This window comes from Talaromyces stipitatus, genomic scaffold (assembly GCF_000003125.1).
Source record: "Talaromyces stipitatus ATCC 10500 scf_1105507295515 genomic scaffold, whole genome shotgun sequence".
NCBI lineage: Eukaryota > Fungi > Ascomycota > Eurotiomycetes > Eurotiales > Trichocomaceae > Talaromyces > Talaromyces stipitatus.
This window is the reverse complement of record NW_002990118.1, coordinates 2,481,499-2,496,554: the sequence shown is the minus strand read 5'-3', so window position 1 is coordinate 2,496,554 and position 15,056 is coordinate 2,481,499. Positions and strand designations below refer to the sequence as shown.

The window sequence follows — 15,056 nt, the reverse complement described above, 5'->3', positions numbered from 1 at the left end:
ACTGGAAAGAAGATTCGTATCGAAAACGTCAAGGTCTGTGGATCTTCAGATTCGACCTGGATAAGCTGGCTCGTCTTTGGCTTTGGTGGTTGGTCTGCCATAAACGGATCCCCGTGACTTCCTCTTTGGAATCATCTTGTCCTTTCAACGTACTCTCGGCAGGAATTTATCGATCAACGACTGTCTTCAAGACGGCACTTAATCAAGATGAACGAGTGTCAGCGTGGTAAGTTGAAGAAATCTATCTTGACACCTTAGGACGTCTAGTCAATACCAATGGACGGATCCTACCGTTGACGTGATGGTGTACATGAGGCTCGCTCACACTAATACGGTATAGAGATGGAAAACCTCGACATCACTGGGGAACACGATGGTACCAACTCAGACAGCGACACAACTATTGGACCATCCCCCCGACGTTCGTCAGCTCGAAGCAACCCATTCGATATGGAATTGCCCGATGACTTTGCACCTCGATCGCTTGAATGGTTTATGAACCCTCGCCCTGACCCAAAGAAGCCACTCAGTATGTTCTGGACTGATCCTGTGGGTTACTACGCTGCTCCTACAGCTAGTCGCTCTTCTCCTGAAAATGAGGAGCAGTCAAAGCAAGACGATGGAAAGCTGGGCACCATGGGCAGTCTCGATCAGTGGTTCCTCCCTCGCAAAAGGGACAAAACGGAAATACCAAAATGGACTGTCGGGGCACCGTTGTTTGAGTTACCCTTTCGACGAGTCTCTATCACTGCTAGTGATATTTCTCGGTTTCAAATTGCTCGCCCACCAACACCCCCGCGCAAACGCTCGCCAGATACAATGAGCAACAAGCCATTGCCCCCGCTTCCTCGTGCTCGACGTTTTGTCTCTGAAGGACACGCACCTTTACTTACTCATCCTCGTTCTCCAGGCGTCCCAGCTGAATTTACTTTGAGCCGTTGGAGCGATAGTTCTGAATCTGACACGACTCAGGAGGTCCCTGCTACGACTGAATCTGTTGATACACACGAAGCCCCCCAAGAACTAGAGCAAGCAACATCCACCATGAACGGTGCTTCCACGAACGGTGAACCTGCTGGTGGGAATATTTTGGCAAACGGTCCTCATCTCCTCGTTCGTATCCATCACTACCTGGACCGTAGAATGACTGCTATCAATCAGATGGAGACCACTTTATCCAACCCTCACATTCCCCAGGCTCTTCGTAAGAGATTCATCGCCTGGTCTCAGCAGCTTATCGATCTCGATTACCCATTTCTCACCAATCCTCCTACTCGTCATCTGGAGCAGGTCAAGATTTACGAAAAGGATGCTCATCGTGTCGTTGATTGGGCCATCGAAGTGGGCACAATGGTGAACGTCATTCAGGATCAGCTTAACCAGTTCATGGACGCAGCAGACTTGGTCGCTGGTGAGCTTCGTGAGATGACTGCTCGTCTCGACATGGACAATGGTTCTCTTCTGCCTGCTGAGGAACTCTACCACAAAATGACCGACATCGTACGCCGGTAAGTCTTCCCCTTTTTTGCTTGCTCCCCCTTTTTGTCTTACTCATATTAATTTGTCTACAGCAAGTGTCGTTCTCCTCATCTTCACGAGGCCCTTTTACTTCGGAGCTTCCTCAATCTCTACGATAATCTCATGTATAATCCTTTCCAGATTATCAAGGATCAGGTGGTGGTTGTCCACGACGAGTATCCACACGATCCTGTCACCATCCCACTCAACATTGAGACTCCTCTATCTCTGCTCAAGCGTGTTCTCGACGCCGTCTACGTCTCGCATGGAGAGTACACCGAACTCACTCGTCGTATTCGCCAGGAGTTCTTCGTGCCTATTGAAGAGCGTATCCCAGGAGTCGCTTCTCGTACTGAGGGATATCTGAACAACGTCATTGGTCCATCGAATGTTATTTGACCTCAAACCTGCCTCGGTCTTAAGGCATACGGCACGCTTTACTGTACGAGATGAACGTCCTTTTTCTTTTCTTAGTCTTTTTTAATTGTACGAGTATACCCATATTTCATTTCGTTATGTTTTTCAGGAGGGCATCAAACCCAGAAAAGACAAAAAATTTGGGGGGTATATCAGTTCAGGAAGGTATTCAGTTGGAGAAGACTAGATAGTCTAGTCGCAATGAGGCGATTCATCTCAAATTTTCCTCCAAGATATTGAAGTATACCAAGTGGCCGCCGGTCATAGATGCAAAATCACGATATCACCTGGGAAGGCACCAGATTCATAGATCATATCATTACTTTCAGCACTAAAACAGCACAAAATACCCGACGAATACACAATGTAAAAATCTAGGTTAAAATATCCTCTTTTTTTCCCACCGTTCTCCCTCCCTCTATCTTCTCCCCCCCACACCAAAAAGAAAGACTCTCTTAGGGACTAAACATGCAACTCCGCAACATCCACCACTAGCTTCTCCCTATAAGGTCTAAGGACCTCCTCAACCTCCGTCGCCACAAACTTCTCAACTTGTTGCGGTGCACGACCAATAAATGTCGCGGGATCAAGCAGTGAGTCGAGTTGCGGGATAATAGGAGCAAAGAATTCGGTACGACGGATACGGTCGATTAGATCGTTTGATTTTCCTTGTTTTTTGACATTGTCGGATGCTTGGTGGGAGAGGACTCCTATATTCATAATCTGTTAAAGGGGGGGAGGGTGTTATGGTAGTGAAAGGGGGAGGGGGGACGAACGAATTTCTTCGTGGGCGTCTTGGCGGGAGAGGCCTTTTGCGACGCAGGCCATGATTATCTTTGACATGTTAGTGTTGCTTGTAGAAATGGGAGGAGTAAGGAGGAAAAAGGTATACGTTTTCAGTAGCCATGAAGGGAAGTTCTTCCTGGACTCGACGTCTGATGACTTCGGGATATACGACGAAGCCGGATGTGACGTTGTCTATTAACAGGCTGTTAACGGTAGCTTTTTAGGCAGAGTATGTGGACATACTCAGAAGAATCAAGCAAGCATCTGCACAGAGGTAAAGTTCTGGGAGACTGATGCGTCGGATAGCGCTGTCATCCTGCAGAGGGTCAGTTTGTATGTCTCTTTCAGAGAGGAAAACGTACCAAAGAACGCTCAAACCATTGCGCGGAATAAGTATCCAAAGCATCCTTGGGAAGATTCTGGAGATGTCTTCCCAGTGAGCACAAACGCTCAGATCGCATGGGATTTCTCTTGTACGCCTACTTCAATCAGTATCGTCGTACAACAAGCGACTAGGCAAAACGAACCATTGCACTACTTCCAATCTGATCCTTCTCAAATGGCTCCTCTACTTCCTTGAGCATAGCGAGATGACGGATATCACCTCCAATACGCTCACAGGTAGATCCGAATGAACCCAGGGCATTAGCGACGTCAACGTCGATTTTGCGAGAGTATGTTTGACCGGAAATAATGAACGCAGACTCAAAGCCGGCTTTTTGAGTGACAAGTTCGTCGAGTTTTTCGACTTTGGCGTGGTCTCCATTGAAGATTTCTATCATCTTATTAGTTTCTGGTTAAGTTTGTTGTATAAAGGTTACTTACGTAGGAAAGATGCTTGGGTACCGGTGGTACCCTTGACACCACGGAATCGGAGATCCTTCCTGGCTCTCTCCAGATTACGAAGATCCATCAAAAGATCCTGAAGCCAAAGAGCAGCTCGTTTACCTGTCCCTCACAGTTAAATCGACTCTCACCCCTTGATAGCTGAAAACTTACCAACAGTAACCAACTGAGCCGGCTGACCATGCGTAAACCCCAAACAAGGAAGATCCTTATACTCCTTCGCAAACGCCGCAAGTTTATCAATAACAGTCGCCAGCTTAGGAATCAAAATATCCAATCCATCCCGCAAAAAAATCAAATCCGCGTTATCAGTCACAAAGCAGCTGGTTGCGCCGACGTGGATCATTCCACTAGCTGCAGGGGCAACATCGCCAAAGGCCTTGACGTGGGCCATTACATCGTGGCGTCTGCGTTTCTCTTCTTCGGCAGCAACGGCAAATTCGTCGTCTTGGATGATGAGGTGCGCTTTCATTTGGGAGATTGCTTCGTCGCTGATGGGGAGGCCAAGTTCTGTCACTTGTATTAATTCCTGTGAAAAGTAATTGAACTTGGAGAAGCCCACCCTTCTCGGCTTCAGCGAGCCATAGCCACAATGATCGCCACGTTGAGAAACGATTGCGAGGAGAAAAGAGATATTTCATCTCATTGCCTTTTTCATCCACTCATTAGTCCCGTAATTCACAGTCCGGTTTCGTCAGACGTACTCGAATAACGCGAGTTGAGAGGCGTTTGGTAGACATCATTATTAGACGCCATTATGTATATCTATCGAACAATTGACTCGAATTGACTCTGTTGTGTTGCAGTTTACCGTGGTGAGTAGAAAAGAAAGAGATAATTTTTTATAGCAAGACCGAACTCGGGATTGGCGGGGTGTGGGGAGACAAGGTCGAGGCCCGCTTATCGGCTTATCGACAAAGCTATCGGTGGGGAGATCATCATGTGAAAAGCAGATTTTTCTAACTGTTTTAAGAGTATACGAGATGTAGAAAGAATTGATATTAGATTATTAAACATTACCAGTCTAAGATAGAGCTGCAAGCTGAGCTGAAAATGCCGCCTTGTCATATTTCACATATTTCCCTCGTCCCTTGTCAATTTCGTGATATCGGTCATAGAAACGAACATAAAGCGGCTCCAAAACCGCCTGCACCTCGCGGCCAAGTGCTCCGCGTACTTCACGCTCCATATAAAGCTGTCGGTGTTGAGCAACCAGGCTGTCAAACGTGGCATTGAAAGATTTGAATTTCTCCTTGATCGCGTCTTTGTCTTTGGAAGAGAGTGACTTGATGACCTGAGCAGAGTCTGATGGTGCGGTAGACGATGGACGAGGTCCTCCTCGAGAAGTATACTGCACATCGAGAAGATATTGATTCGTCTCACGCCAGGCTTCAAGGTAGGCTGATGTACCACGTTTCCGGAAGGCATCAATCCTGGCAATACTATCTGGACTGGCGAGGTAGCGCGAGAGATCTGAACTGGCCCGTATAGATCTGTCCACAACACAGAAGGTATTTGAAATAAACACTCCCAAAACTGCTTTCGAACGATAGAATGCCCGACCGCGAGCTTCCAGTGAGCTAATCAGGGCTTCCACCATGTCAAGAATGAAATGAGAAAATAATGTCTGGCTGTCCGGGCTGACGTCCAAAGGCGTTGTGCTAGCGGACTGAGACCTGGATCGCCAATTCCCATCACCCAGTGACGTAAGAATAGAGGCTAGAGGTCCAGAATAGCCTGTTAGTGTGGTTAAAGAGCTCATCACTTCGTTCACCAACGGCACGGTCCCGCCGTCCGGTGGGAGAACTGTATATGCGGCGGCCTTTCTCTTTGTCTCCTCCAAAAGCTCCGATAGCGAGGACTTTGCTGTTTCACGGATTGGGCGTAGAGCTTCAATAAATAGACTCTTGAGTTCGCCGGTCTTGGCATCAATTCTGTATGACATTGCAGTCACAATCTCGATAATTTCAAAAGCAAGGAAGCAGTCAGTCATTAGATTAGACTTGATGTACTGATTGAGCTCTCGAAGGGTCTTTGAGAATTCGGCCAGCGATGACCGACATGTAGCCTGCAATGCTCGCCCTTGGTTTTCTCCTGTGAATATCCGGACAATACCCTCGTGCTCAACCACAATAAAGCCTTCCAATGCACTAGAATAGACTCCAATTCCATTCGTGCCCTGCTTATACGGTCCATCGACCGGGCGGCGTTTGGCTGTGCTGATAGACGCCATTGCAAGATTTTGCAAGCTCGATGTAATATATGGCCCGCGTGTTTCGGCGTAAATGGTTACAGCTGGATCTTCTGACCCGCGTTGCGGTAACTGAGCAGCGGCGGATGTGATAGCACCTGCAATCGGTGCGAGCTCGGCAAGGGTATCTTCGGGAATTGCGGGGAAAGGAAGTTCTACATATAACGGTTATCTACTGTACCGATTGAAAGTACTTTTGTATGTTGGGACTCACGTTTTGTAAGGTAGTGCAACGGTTCAATCGTCTCCACATGTTGCTTCAGCGTTGACCGAAATAGATCCTGCAATTTCTGGCAGCCAAAATTCAGTAGTGACGAAAACTCTGTAATAGCTTGTTGGTTCGATTTTAAATTGGTCGCATTTAGATTCTGAAGAGCGTAATCGATTCGTTTCAAGGCAGCAAGATACTGTGATAAACCTGCACTTTGGGGTCTTGACACCAACGTCAGCTCAATCGAGTATAAATGCTTGGTGGGCAACCTACCCAGCCCGTATAATTCCCTCCTCTTTGCCTTTCGCATCCAGCGGCTTCCGGAGCTTGTCGATAGCCTCAATCACTCGATCGATGTTGCTGTTGGTAATTTGTAGGGTCTGCGTATTGCTGTAAATGGGACCGATGGCATCTTTGACCACTTTCCCGCTTGTCTCCAGGCGATCAAGAGACCCTTGAATCTTCTTTGTCAATATTTTGAGCTTGTCGAGATTGGCATAGAGCACTTCAACTTCAGCGCTCTCCTCGGCATACGTGGTGTTCTTGGTGCCCACCATGATGCCTAGCGATCAGGGGTAAGAAAGGCATGAATTCCGCTAATCCTCGCAGTAAATAATATTCCGTCTTCAATCCAACACAGACAGCTAACTTAAGAATAGATCGAACGATATAATACTAAGAGACGAAGAATAGAGACAAGTGATGATGCCGGAACCTCCGTCTGCGATTGGAGATGACGCTAGACCCAGACTAGCTTAGTTCCCCAACGGTTGCTCTTTTGGCAGGAGACGATAACGTCATGGATCGCCAGGGACAAAAAAGACGTCGAAAGCCACTTCTGGCCTGCGCCAGCTCTTGTCCTCTCATCCTACTATATACTATGTACAATCATGCAATAGATGTACTATTCGAGGAATCTACCATCAATTGCCCTCGCGCACCATACAATGAGTACAGCCTCCTTGCGCTTACGTTGGAGTGTCCCTCCTGCGTTTCTGGCAGCATGGGGTAGCTGGAACTATGCGAGTCGCGATTGCTTACGGGCTGATGGCTCCTCACGAGCCTGGAATCAGAAGCTTGCTTATAGCACGTCTACTCTGCACAAATCCGATAGCGACAATCAGTCCACGAATACGTCACCAAGCAATGCTAGACCGGAATCTCAGACAGCATGGACGATATTCACGGATAAGTTCGCGGCCGCCAGAGAATCATTCGCATCGGTCGAGCTGGCAATGATTGGTGACAATATCAAGAACTTTATCCTGCCTGACTGGGCTCGGTTACTCCCCGCTACCGTACAAAAGCTTCAGCGCGAATTGTCCATGGCACCTGGCTCCCTCGCCGATGACATATGGAAAGAAGCCCACGACCCTTATATAAATCCGGAAATTGCTGTCGAAGCGAAGGTGCGGGTTGGCGATTCCCTATGTCCGGAGGAAGTCCAGTTCCGTCGCAATCGGCAAAAACACGTTGTCAAGGCATTGGCCAAATATCTGGACTTGAAGGAAGAGGATATCCATCCGGATGATGTCCCAGTCATAGCAATGTGTGGATCTGGTGGAGGTCTACGTGCTCTTGTTGCCGGCTCAGGTTCCTACCTAGCTTCACAGGAAGCTGGGCTCTGGGATTGCGTCACATACACAGCCGGCGTAAGTGGGAGCTGCTGGCTACAAACTCTCTATAACTCGTCTCTAGGAGGCTGTGACTTCAATCGACTTGTGGCACACTTGAAAGCTCGACTAGGGGTGCATATCGCCTTCCCACCGAAAGCGCTTAATTTATTGACTACCGCCCCGACAAACAAGTACCTACTTAGTGGGTTGGTTGAAAAGCTGAAAGGCGACCCGGACGCAGATTTTGGTCTTGTCGATATCTATGGGCTACTGCTCGCTGCACGTCTACTTGTGCCCCGTGGCGAACTCGATGTCTCAGATAGAAACTTGAAATTATCCAACCAGAAGGATCTTGTTCAAGATGGAAGCAATCCTCTACCTATATATACTGCGGTTCGCCACGAAATTCCTGTATCAGATAAGGATGATATCACAGGACGTCGAGCAGTGGAGAAGGTAAAAGAAGAGGCTCTGAAAGAAGCATGGTTCCAATGGTTTGAATTCACTCCATACGAACTTTTCTGCGAGGAGTTTAGCGCTGGAATCCCCATGTGGGCTGTTGGTCGACACTTTTACGAAGGGCGGGATCAACATCGTGATGAATACCCGGTCCCTGAACTCCGAATTCCAGCCTTGATGGGCATATGGGGTAGTGCCTTTTGCGCAACGCTCGCGCACTATTATAAGGAGATTAGACCCGTTGTCAGGGGCCTTGCGGGCTTTGGGGGTATTGACTCGTTGATTGAAGGAAAGAATGATGAGCTGATTAAAGTCCATCCGTTTGATCCTGCATCAATACCGAACTATATCCTAGGAATGAAGGGGGAACTTCCAGAATCATGTCCAGAATCTGCTTTGAGCAACCCTCATCTACAATTGATGGATGCCGGGATGAGCAATAACCTCCCTATCTACCCACTACTTCGCCCGGGGAGAGATGTTGATATTATTGTTGCATTCGATGCGTCCGCAGATATCAAACAAGAGAATTGGTTGTCCGTGGTAGATGGATATGTCCACCAACGAGGCGTTCAAGGATGGCCTTTAGGAGCTGGGTGGCCACCAGAAGACATTCAACCGGAAGAAACTGCAAACATGATCAGCGAAATGGACGAACTAAGTGAATCGAAATCCAATGAAAAACTCCACGAGGCACAAGAACATGATCCCAACACCAAAGATAGAACGGGACCTCTCCCAGACACACTGATGAGGTCTGACTCCCGCTACGATAGCAGGTCAAAAAAATCCACAACTTCCGACACCGACTTGACCTACTGCAACGTATGGCTGGGCACTAAGCAAGAAATGACTTCTGACAAGCGACCTCCCCCATCAAAGAGATTATTCCACCCTAGTCACGGTGACGAGAGTAGCTCAGACTTCCATCTGATGCAACCCGACGCCGGAATCGCCGTGATCTACTTCCCTCTCCTCCCAAACCCGTCTGCACCAGACTACAACCCTCCTAGTACAGACCGATCACAAATCGCACAACCTCACAAATCAGCATCCGACGATGATGAAAAGGCCGCCTCCCCAATCCCCAAACCGAATTCCATCAACCCTGACGTGGACGATTTCCTATCAACCTGGAACTTCGTCTATACCCCGGAACAAATCGATTCAGTCGTCGGATTGGCAAAGGCGAATTTCGCCGAGGGCGAAGCACAGGTTAAACGTGTCGTGCGCGGTGTATACGAACGACGCAAACGGGATCGTCTACAGCGCGAGAAGCTTGCGAAGGAAAAAGCTGCGGATAGACAGATGGATGAATTGAAGAGACGACATGAAGGATATGCGCCTATTTATTGAGTTATGGATTTGAGATTTGGATTTTGAGAGGAGAAATGAGTTGAATGTTTATATACCCCGTATAATTTCTGCAGCTGTAGCAATAGTTGTACTAATACTTAGATTAGATTAGATTTCCATTGTGTTGGAACTTAGAAGTGTTCATTATACAAGGCCACCTCTGTTCACTGTTACTTTTGGAAGTCTCCAAGATTATCATCAGATGTATTCATATACCTCATCTAACGACAAACTCGATACTAGAAAATGATTCAGACATCTACTTATTCGTATTCGTGTTCGTAGACCCATTCCCCTCACCCTCCAAATACGGCTTGACACCTTCCATATCACTATCACTATCATTCCCATCTTGCCCTTCCTCCTTTCTCTTCTGTTCTTGCCGCTTTGGTAGCGACGACGACAGATCTTCTGCACTACTACTCGCCAAACTCACCTCAGCACTGGCATCGGTCTGTTTCCGCAGCCCCAGTTCTCGTCGGACTCGTTTCATTGCTAAAGTCACTGCTGCAACTGTTGTGGCTGATGCTTGTGCGATGAAGGGGTTCGTTGCGCCACTTATCTTTTCCCCCTTTTCATCTGCATCTTCTGGTTTATGGACAGACCTTTCTCGGGTATGGTGCCGAGCAGGTGAACTAGTCGGATTCTGCTCCGAAAATTCCATCTCACGTTCATCTTCCCTTACGACGTTCTCTCCATGCCAATCCGCAGCATGGGATTCATGAACCGGTTCCCCGGGTTTCGGTAACGTCATGACCACTTCCTCTGGTAGTTTCTCAGCAGTTTCTTTACCTTCAGCGGCGAGTTGCTCCTTTGATGCATAGCGCCAGACAATCTTCACTCGTTCTAGGGCCTTAGTACCCTTGCTAGTGCTACCTTTAATTCCGTCAAGACCGTCCCAGTCACATTCAAAGATGCCAGAGTCGTGTTTATCTCCCCCTTCGAAGTAGGCGTTGAACCAGACGTGAGCGATCGATGTAACCATTGCCCAGCCTGTGTATGCGGCTTTTATACGGCGTTCAAAGTCTATGTTGACGTCGGAAGTGGGTAGAATCACTGGTTTTTCGGGACGGAGGATGGCGGCTGCTATTCTTTTGTTATTGTCTCCGACGTTCTTGGATGTTGACGAAGATGTGAAGACGATGGGTGGTTGTTGGATGATGGTTGATGAATTTGCTGATGATGAAGGTGAGGGAGAAGCATTTCTCTTCTTTTTTCCCTTCTCCAATCGTTCCTTTGCTATAAAGTCGTTGTGAGAAAGGGCTAAATCGTTCTTGCCGTCGTCAACGACGATGCGCTCTTTTCTCCTGAAGAGATGGAAACATTTGATCTTTTTGCCTTCGTCAACATATCCCTCAAGAGCAATCTTGACACCATCCCTCAACCCCCAAACATGAACTTCTAGAATCTCCACAGGTCGTTCAACATAGACCTTACCCATTTCATTCGCCCACTTATTGACATACCGCACATACCGAAGCTGACTGGGTATACTAACACCCTCCCCAAATCCAATTCTCATCCTTCGTTCCGTAAATCGTTGAAGAGCATCTTCCATCTTCCAGCCTTCCTGACTGATCAAATAACTACACGCCACCGTCCCACTTCGACCTTTGCCGGCTTTGCAATGAACAACCGCCACTCTCTTCTTCTTTATTTTCTTCTCTTCCCCGGAATTATCAGGACTCTTTTCGTCACCGGGTGTCTCCCCATGTAACCAATTGCGCATACTCCCCATGATTGCAGGTATGAGCGAAAACGGCGGTGGATGATGGTCCGGCCATGGGAAATGGTGAATACGGTCGTATACCTCCGAATCTGGATATCCGGTTCCTTCTGCTCGGAATTCCCATATTGCCCAGTCTTCGCCGTGTTTGCTGTCGAGGAAACGGACTAGTGCGTCGGTGGGATTTCGGTAAGCGCGTTTGGGGTATTTTGATGAGGGACCAGATGTTGCGATTACTATTGACTTAACTAGTTAATGCTTGCACAGAGGAAATATAGGGATATATGAATGTTCAAACTTACGGAAATCCGTAACATAACACATATCTAATCCTGCTTCAGGGTGCTGTAACCTTGGTCCAGCGACAATCTGGCGAAGTAAAGAAGCCTGATATAAATATCACAAAGACGTTAGACTATGCGAATCTCTTGTCAAGAATTCAAGCACAAACCATGACTGGCTCTGGTTACTGCGCAGGTCAAATGAAGGCAGTTGTTGCGCTGGATATATAATTATCTGTCATAAGCCAAGACACATCACCATGCAGGAACAAAGTCTTCAATTATCCAAGACTGGGCATTCAATGTTATATGCAATGAGAAAAGGGCATTGCTTCAGCTACCGTCCATTTTGTTGACCAGCAGAGAGATGGAGGACGTTGCACCGCCGGATGATGTCATAGAAGAGAGCCAAAAGTAAGTTATGCAAACACGACAAACTACTTGGAGATAAGGCTAGATTATATACATGCATGCTGACTTTAGCATCTTAATTTTGTATTTCGCGGATCCGATCTTTGACCAAATCACTTAATTGCCAGCCCTGCGCTTGGAGATCCGCCAGGTACTTGGACGCTGAAGAGTCATTCCCACAATCCAGGCAACTGAGTATCAGAGTTTCCAATGTTCTTTGGTCAGGAGAAACATCCAGAGACGCCATCTCCTTGACAAAGAACGTACAAATACCCGGTTTGCTGGTTTGATGGCACAAGGAGATCAGGCTGTTAAAGGTCTCCGTATTAGCGCCGTCGGTGCAGATATCAAAAAGGTCCTTGTAGATATAGACTGCGAGGTCAATTGCTCTGGATGCCGAAAGAGAGCCACGTTGAAACAGGACTTCGGTGTGCTGTATAACTATATTTGCCAATGTTGTTGGTATTTCATATCCTCTTTTCCTCAATCCACGGATTTCGCTCCATAGGATGGTGGGATCACTGAGTTTAGTCTCCATAGACTGTAGTACTGGTCGTGTACACTCGGATTCTATGGGAATCCTGCTCTTGTGCATTTGGCAGATGATCTCGAACGCAGATTTGACATCCGCATTCTGAGCGTACACTTGTACCAGCTTTTCATAATCGTACGACGTCGGATGCTTTTGTAAAGTGGACAAATGCCGAAAAACCGACTCCGCAAACCCGATATCGCCATGGTCAGATGCAAAACCCAAAACGTCACGACAATCAGGCACGCTTAGATCCTGATATCCCAAATCCACAGCATTATTCCATACATATCTCACGGTCTCATAATGTGAATTTCGAATCGCCGCTCTCAACAGATATAACCACATCGCCGACGATATCGACTTGGCTTTATTGGATCGTGATCGTATCAGGCGTAACGCTTCAGTGAATTCATCAGCGTCGCAGAGTTTGTAGACTAAAAGGCTATGTAGCCACTGCTCAAGCGGGATCCCTTTTCCTTCCATTTGATCTAGTCGATCGAGAGCAAGTTCGAGTTGGTCTTCACGTAGCAGTCCAGCTATTACATGATGCCATCCAACAGGACTGAGGGAGAGCCATCGGGCGCGTAGGGCTTCGATTACTTCTTGTCGCAAGAGGTAGTCAGGATGGACTGCTAGGACCTACCCAGCATAAATGTTAGCCATACTATCTGCACTGGTGTAAGGCCGATAGAGCACCTCTAAAGCAGCATGAAGCGTCGCCGAGTCAGCAGTGATGCCTTGTCTCGCCATTTCCCCAAGTAAACTTCGAACATTCTCAGCGGATCCATGTTGTCGATCAACATTTGCCAGTAAATATGCTTTATAATGTCGTGTCGTGGGGTTAACACGGTGTTTCTGAAGCAGCGTTTTCAAAATAGCGACGGTTTTCGATATATCGATCCGTCTTCGGGAGCTTGACTGCTCAAGTAGCGCTTCTAGATCACCGATCGACTGCGACTGCAAATCCTCGTCCTCGCGCAAGGGCGCACGAGTTAGACGTGACGATTCATATTGCGAAAAAGACCTATTTCCCTGCTTGTGACGCTCACCTAGCGGAGCCCTAGTGGATGCGGTTGTTGATGCGGAGCTTAAGCATCTGCGCGAAATCTTTCTGACTGTATTGGAAGACCGGAACGAGCGGTGCAGATAAGTAGGTCGAAATGACGGACAGAGACAATACCAGAGCCCGTCAACTGTAAGAGGCAAGAGGCGCATATCTTGACAGGAATTGTCGACGAGCGACTCGTTGCGGTGGAGAGCTTGAGCTTCAATAAAAGACAGTATGAGATCACGTGATCGTTTCAGTAATCAATTCTCCCTCCTACTCATCGATTTACAATATAGGTATTTAAAAAAGATTAGTTTGTTCTTCTTATTGTTTTTCGTTCTTGAAAAATGCAGATCACTAGATCTACATATATCCTGCCTCGCCAACTAGGACCAAAGTACGCCGACGCCATGCATGAGAAAGTTCAGTCTGGCAAGGACACCGACAAATCTTCTTCCGGGAAGAGAAAACGGGGGGTATCTTCGTTTGAAGCACTGCTAACATCTGACTTCCAAGAGTATATCCTTTCAACCACCGCGACCACGACCACGGCCTCGCCCACCACGTCCGCCACGACCTCTATCTTTACCATCACCCCGTCCACCCCGACCACCGCGATTCGAAGGTTGGTGTTGTTGTTGTTCTCTGACGACGTCGAGGATCTCTTCGGGTACTCTGAGGTACTTTATCTATTTTTAACGATTTCGTTTAGCTCGAGAACATCACCCCCGCCACGAAGTTTTGATACATACATTGTTGCCCCTCACATATACCTCTGGTAGTCTGAAAAACCGGTCGCCTTCTGGAGTAGTTTGAACAACTTCTTTTAAAGTGAGATTCATCCAATTGTCGCAATTGACAAGATGGCCGTTTAGCGTTTCGCCATTCTTCAGTTCCACCAGCATAGGGTGGCCTTGCGCGGCGGTCAGAAGACCAAGGGGCAACTAAGAGAATCATTAGTAACATAGCTCGTTCGCTGCAGCTAATGCACAAGGCTTCGGCGCGTAACGGAGACGTACCATTTCTGAAAATCGCACGACAACCGGGACGAGATGTGAAGATAAAGACCGGGAAAAGGGCTGCTGTAACGTTGGACTTCAGGTGCTGAAGTGACGCGCAAGTGTTCGCTCGTCAGCAGGAAGCTTTCAGTATGGCGCGATAGAGTGTAGGGGAGAATATCTCAGTCAACTCCAGCGACGTCAAGCTCAATTCAACTGAGGCAGCTGCCCGCATGAGTCCTCGGGTGAAAGTTGGTCCGCTTCCGGTGACCACCATCCGATGTTGGTTCCTTTCGCTGTTCACTGCTTGGTCAACAGCCGTCTTTCTAGTCAACAGCCATCCAACGAGTCCGCTCTATTTCCAGTTGTACACACTCTCTCTTCATACAAATACAGTTTTGGGCTCAATACTCAGATGCCATCAAGAGTAGTAAGCAACAAACTACTTGCCATTAACATCAATCCTCGATGGTCTAACGGTCATGATTTCCGCTTGTCATTACAAACAGTAATCCAAGCGCGGGAGACCTGGGTTCGACTCCCAGTCGGGGAGGCACTTCTTTTTTGCTCTTTTTTATCTCTTTAAAGAGTTTTCTT

At 47.6% G+C, this 15,056-nt stretch overlaps 7 protein-coding genes and 1 non-coding gene across 8 annotated transcripts, besides 1 other annotated feature; 3 read left to right on the top strand and 5 right to left on the bottom strand.

The window, feature by feature from the left end:
* Positions 1–207: 207 nt before the first annotated feature.
* TSTA_049700 (uncharacterized protein) lies at positions 208–2,153 on the top strand (the record flags this gene model as incomplete). Its single annotated transcript, XM_002485440.1, has 3 exons — positions 208–226; positions 341–1,508; positions 1,572–2,153. The coding sequence occupies 3 exons, from the start codon at positions 208–210 to the stop codon at positions 1,915–1,917; spliced, it is 1,533 nt and encodes a 510-aa protein (XP_002485485.1). The 3' UTR covers positions 1,918–2,153.
* An 80-nt stretch (positions 2,154–2,233) lies between these two features.
* TSTA_049690 (adenylosuccinate lyase Ade13, putative) lies at positions 2,234–4,390 on the bottom strand. Its single transcript, XM_002485439.1, has 10 exons — positions 4,272–4,390; positions 4,130–4,216; positions 3,721–4,077; positions 3,547–3,669; positions 3,249–3,496; positions 3,084–3,200; positions 2,965–3,037; positions 2,828–2,913; positions 2,712–2,769; positions 2,234–2,645 (listed from the first exon to the last, which is right to left on the bottom strand). The coding sequence occupies exons 1-10, from the start codon at positions 4,321–4,323 to the stop codon at positions 2,398–2,400; spliced, it is 1,449 nt and encodes a 482-aa protein (XP_002485484.1). The 5' UTR covers positions 4,324–4,390; the 3' UTR covers positions 2,234–2,397.
* Positions 4,391–4,546: 156 nt separating this feature from the next.
* TSTA_049680 (Exocyst complex component Exo70, putative) lies at positions 4,547–6,586 on the bottom strand (the record flags this gene model as incomplete). Its single annotated transcript, XM_002485438.1, has 3 exons — positions 4,547–5,973; positions 6,033–6,250; positions 6,303–6,586. 3 exons carry the CDS (start codon positions 6,584–6,586, stop codon positions 4,592–4,594), a joined length of 1,884 nt encoding a protein of 627 aa, XP_002485483.1. The 3' UTR covers positions 4,547–4,591.
* A 259-nt stretch (positions 6,587–6,845) lies between these two features.
* On the top strand, positions 6,846–9,615 carry TSTA_049670 (phospholipase A2 (PlaA), putative). Its single transcript, XM_002485437.1, has one exon. The coding sequence runs from the start codon at positions 6,929–6,931 to the stop codon at positions 9,458–9,460; it is 2,532 nt and encodes an 843-aa protein (XP_002485482.1). The 5' UTR covers positions 6,846–6,928; the 3' UTR covers positions 9,461–9,615.
* Positions 9,616–9,646: 31 nt separating this feature from the next.
* Positions 9,647–11,622, bottom strand: TSTA_049660 (phosphoinositide phosphatase Pten/Tep1, putative). The gene is made up of 2 exons (XM_002485436.1): positions 11,489–11,622; positions 9,647–11,429 (listed from the first exon to the last, which is right to left on the bottom strand). The coding sequence occupies exons 1-2, from the start codon at positions 11,501–11,503 to the stop codon at positions 9,720–9,722; spliced, it is 1,725 nt and encodes a 574-aa protein (XP_002485481.1). The 5' UTR covers positions 11,504–11,622; the 3' UTR covers positions 9,647–9,719.
* Positions 11,623–11,867: 245 nt separating this feature from the next.
* TSTA_049650 (pentatricopeptide repeat protein) lies at positions 11,868–13,658 on the bottom strand. Its single transcript, XM_002485435.1, has 2 exons — positions 13,110–13,658; positions 11,868–13,052 (listed from the first exon to the last, which is right to left on the bottom strand). The coding sequence occupies exons 1-2, from the start codon at positions 13,626–13,628 to the stop codon at positions 11,955–11,957; spliced, it is 1,617 nt and encodes a 538-aa protein (XP_002485480.1). The 5' UTR covers positions 13,629–13,658; the 3' UTR covers positions 11,868–11,954.
* A 105-nt stretch (positions 13,659–13,763) lies between these two features.
* TSTA_049640 (U6 snRNA-associated Sm-like protein LSM4, putative) lies at positions 13,764–14,834 on the bottom strand. The gene is made up of 3 exons (XM_002485434.1): positions 14,481–14,834; positions 14,214–14,405; positions 13,764–14,150 (listed from the first exon to the last, which is right to left on the bottom strand). Exons 1-3 carry the CDS (start codon positions 14,481–14,483, stop codon positions 13,989–13,991), a joined length of 357 nt encoding a protein of 118 aa, XP_002485479.1. The 5' UTR covers positions 14,484–14,834; the 3' UTR covers positions 13,764–13,988.
* Positions 14,835–14,921: 87 nt separating this feature from the next.
* Positions 14,922–15,012, top strand: TSTA_049630. Its single transcript has one exon. It is a non-coding gene; the product is annotated as a tRNA-Asp (tRNA).
* A 37-nt stretch (positions 15,013–15,049) lies between these two features.
* Positions 15,050–15,056: part of a microsatellite that runs on past the window's edge.

Excerpts from the sequence above, each read along its gene's own strand:
- TSTA_049690 (XM_002485439.1), bottom strand. The coding sequence starts at position 4,323 with ATGGCGTCTAATAATGATGTCTACCAAACGCCTCTCAACTCGCGTTAT. Across the intron at positions 4,078-4,129 it reads GCTCGCTGAAGCCGAGAAGG|AACTTGGCCTCCCCATCAGC; the intron begins GTGGGCTTCTCC and ends TACAAGTGACAG. Across the intron at positions 3,038-3,083 it reads AATGGTTTGAGCGTTCTTTG|GATGACAGCGCTATCCGACG; the intron begins GTACGTTTTCCT and ends GACCCTCTGCAG.
- TSTA_049670 (XM_002485437.1), top strand. The coding sequence starts at position 6,929 with ATGTACTATTCGAGGAATCTACCATCAATTGCCCTCGCGCACCATACA.
- TSTA_049650 (XM_002485435.1), bottom strand. The coding sequence starts at position 13,628 with ATGCGCCTCTTGCCTCTTACAGTTGACGGGCTCTGGTATTGTCTCTGT. Across the intron at positions 13,053-13,109 it reads CGCTTCATGCTGCTTTAGAG|GTCCTAGCAGTCCATCCTGA; the intron begins GTGCTCTATCGG and ends TATGCTGGGTAG.
- TSTA_049640 (XM_002485434.1), bottom strand. Across the intron at positions 14,151-14,213 it reads TATATGTGAGGGGCAACAAT|ATAAAGTACCTCAGAGTACC; the intron begins GTATGTATCAAA and ends CGTTAAAAATAG.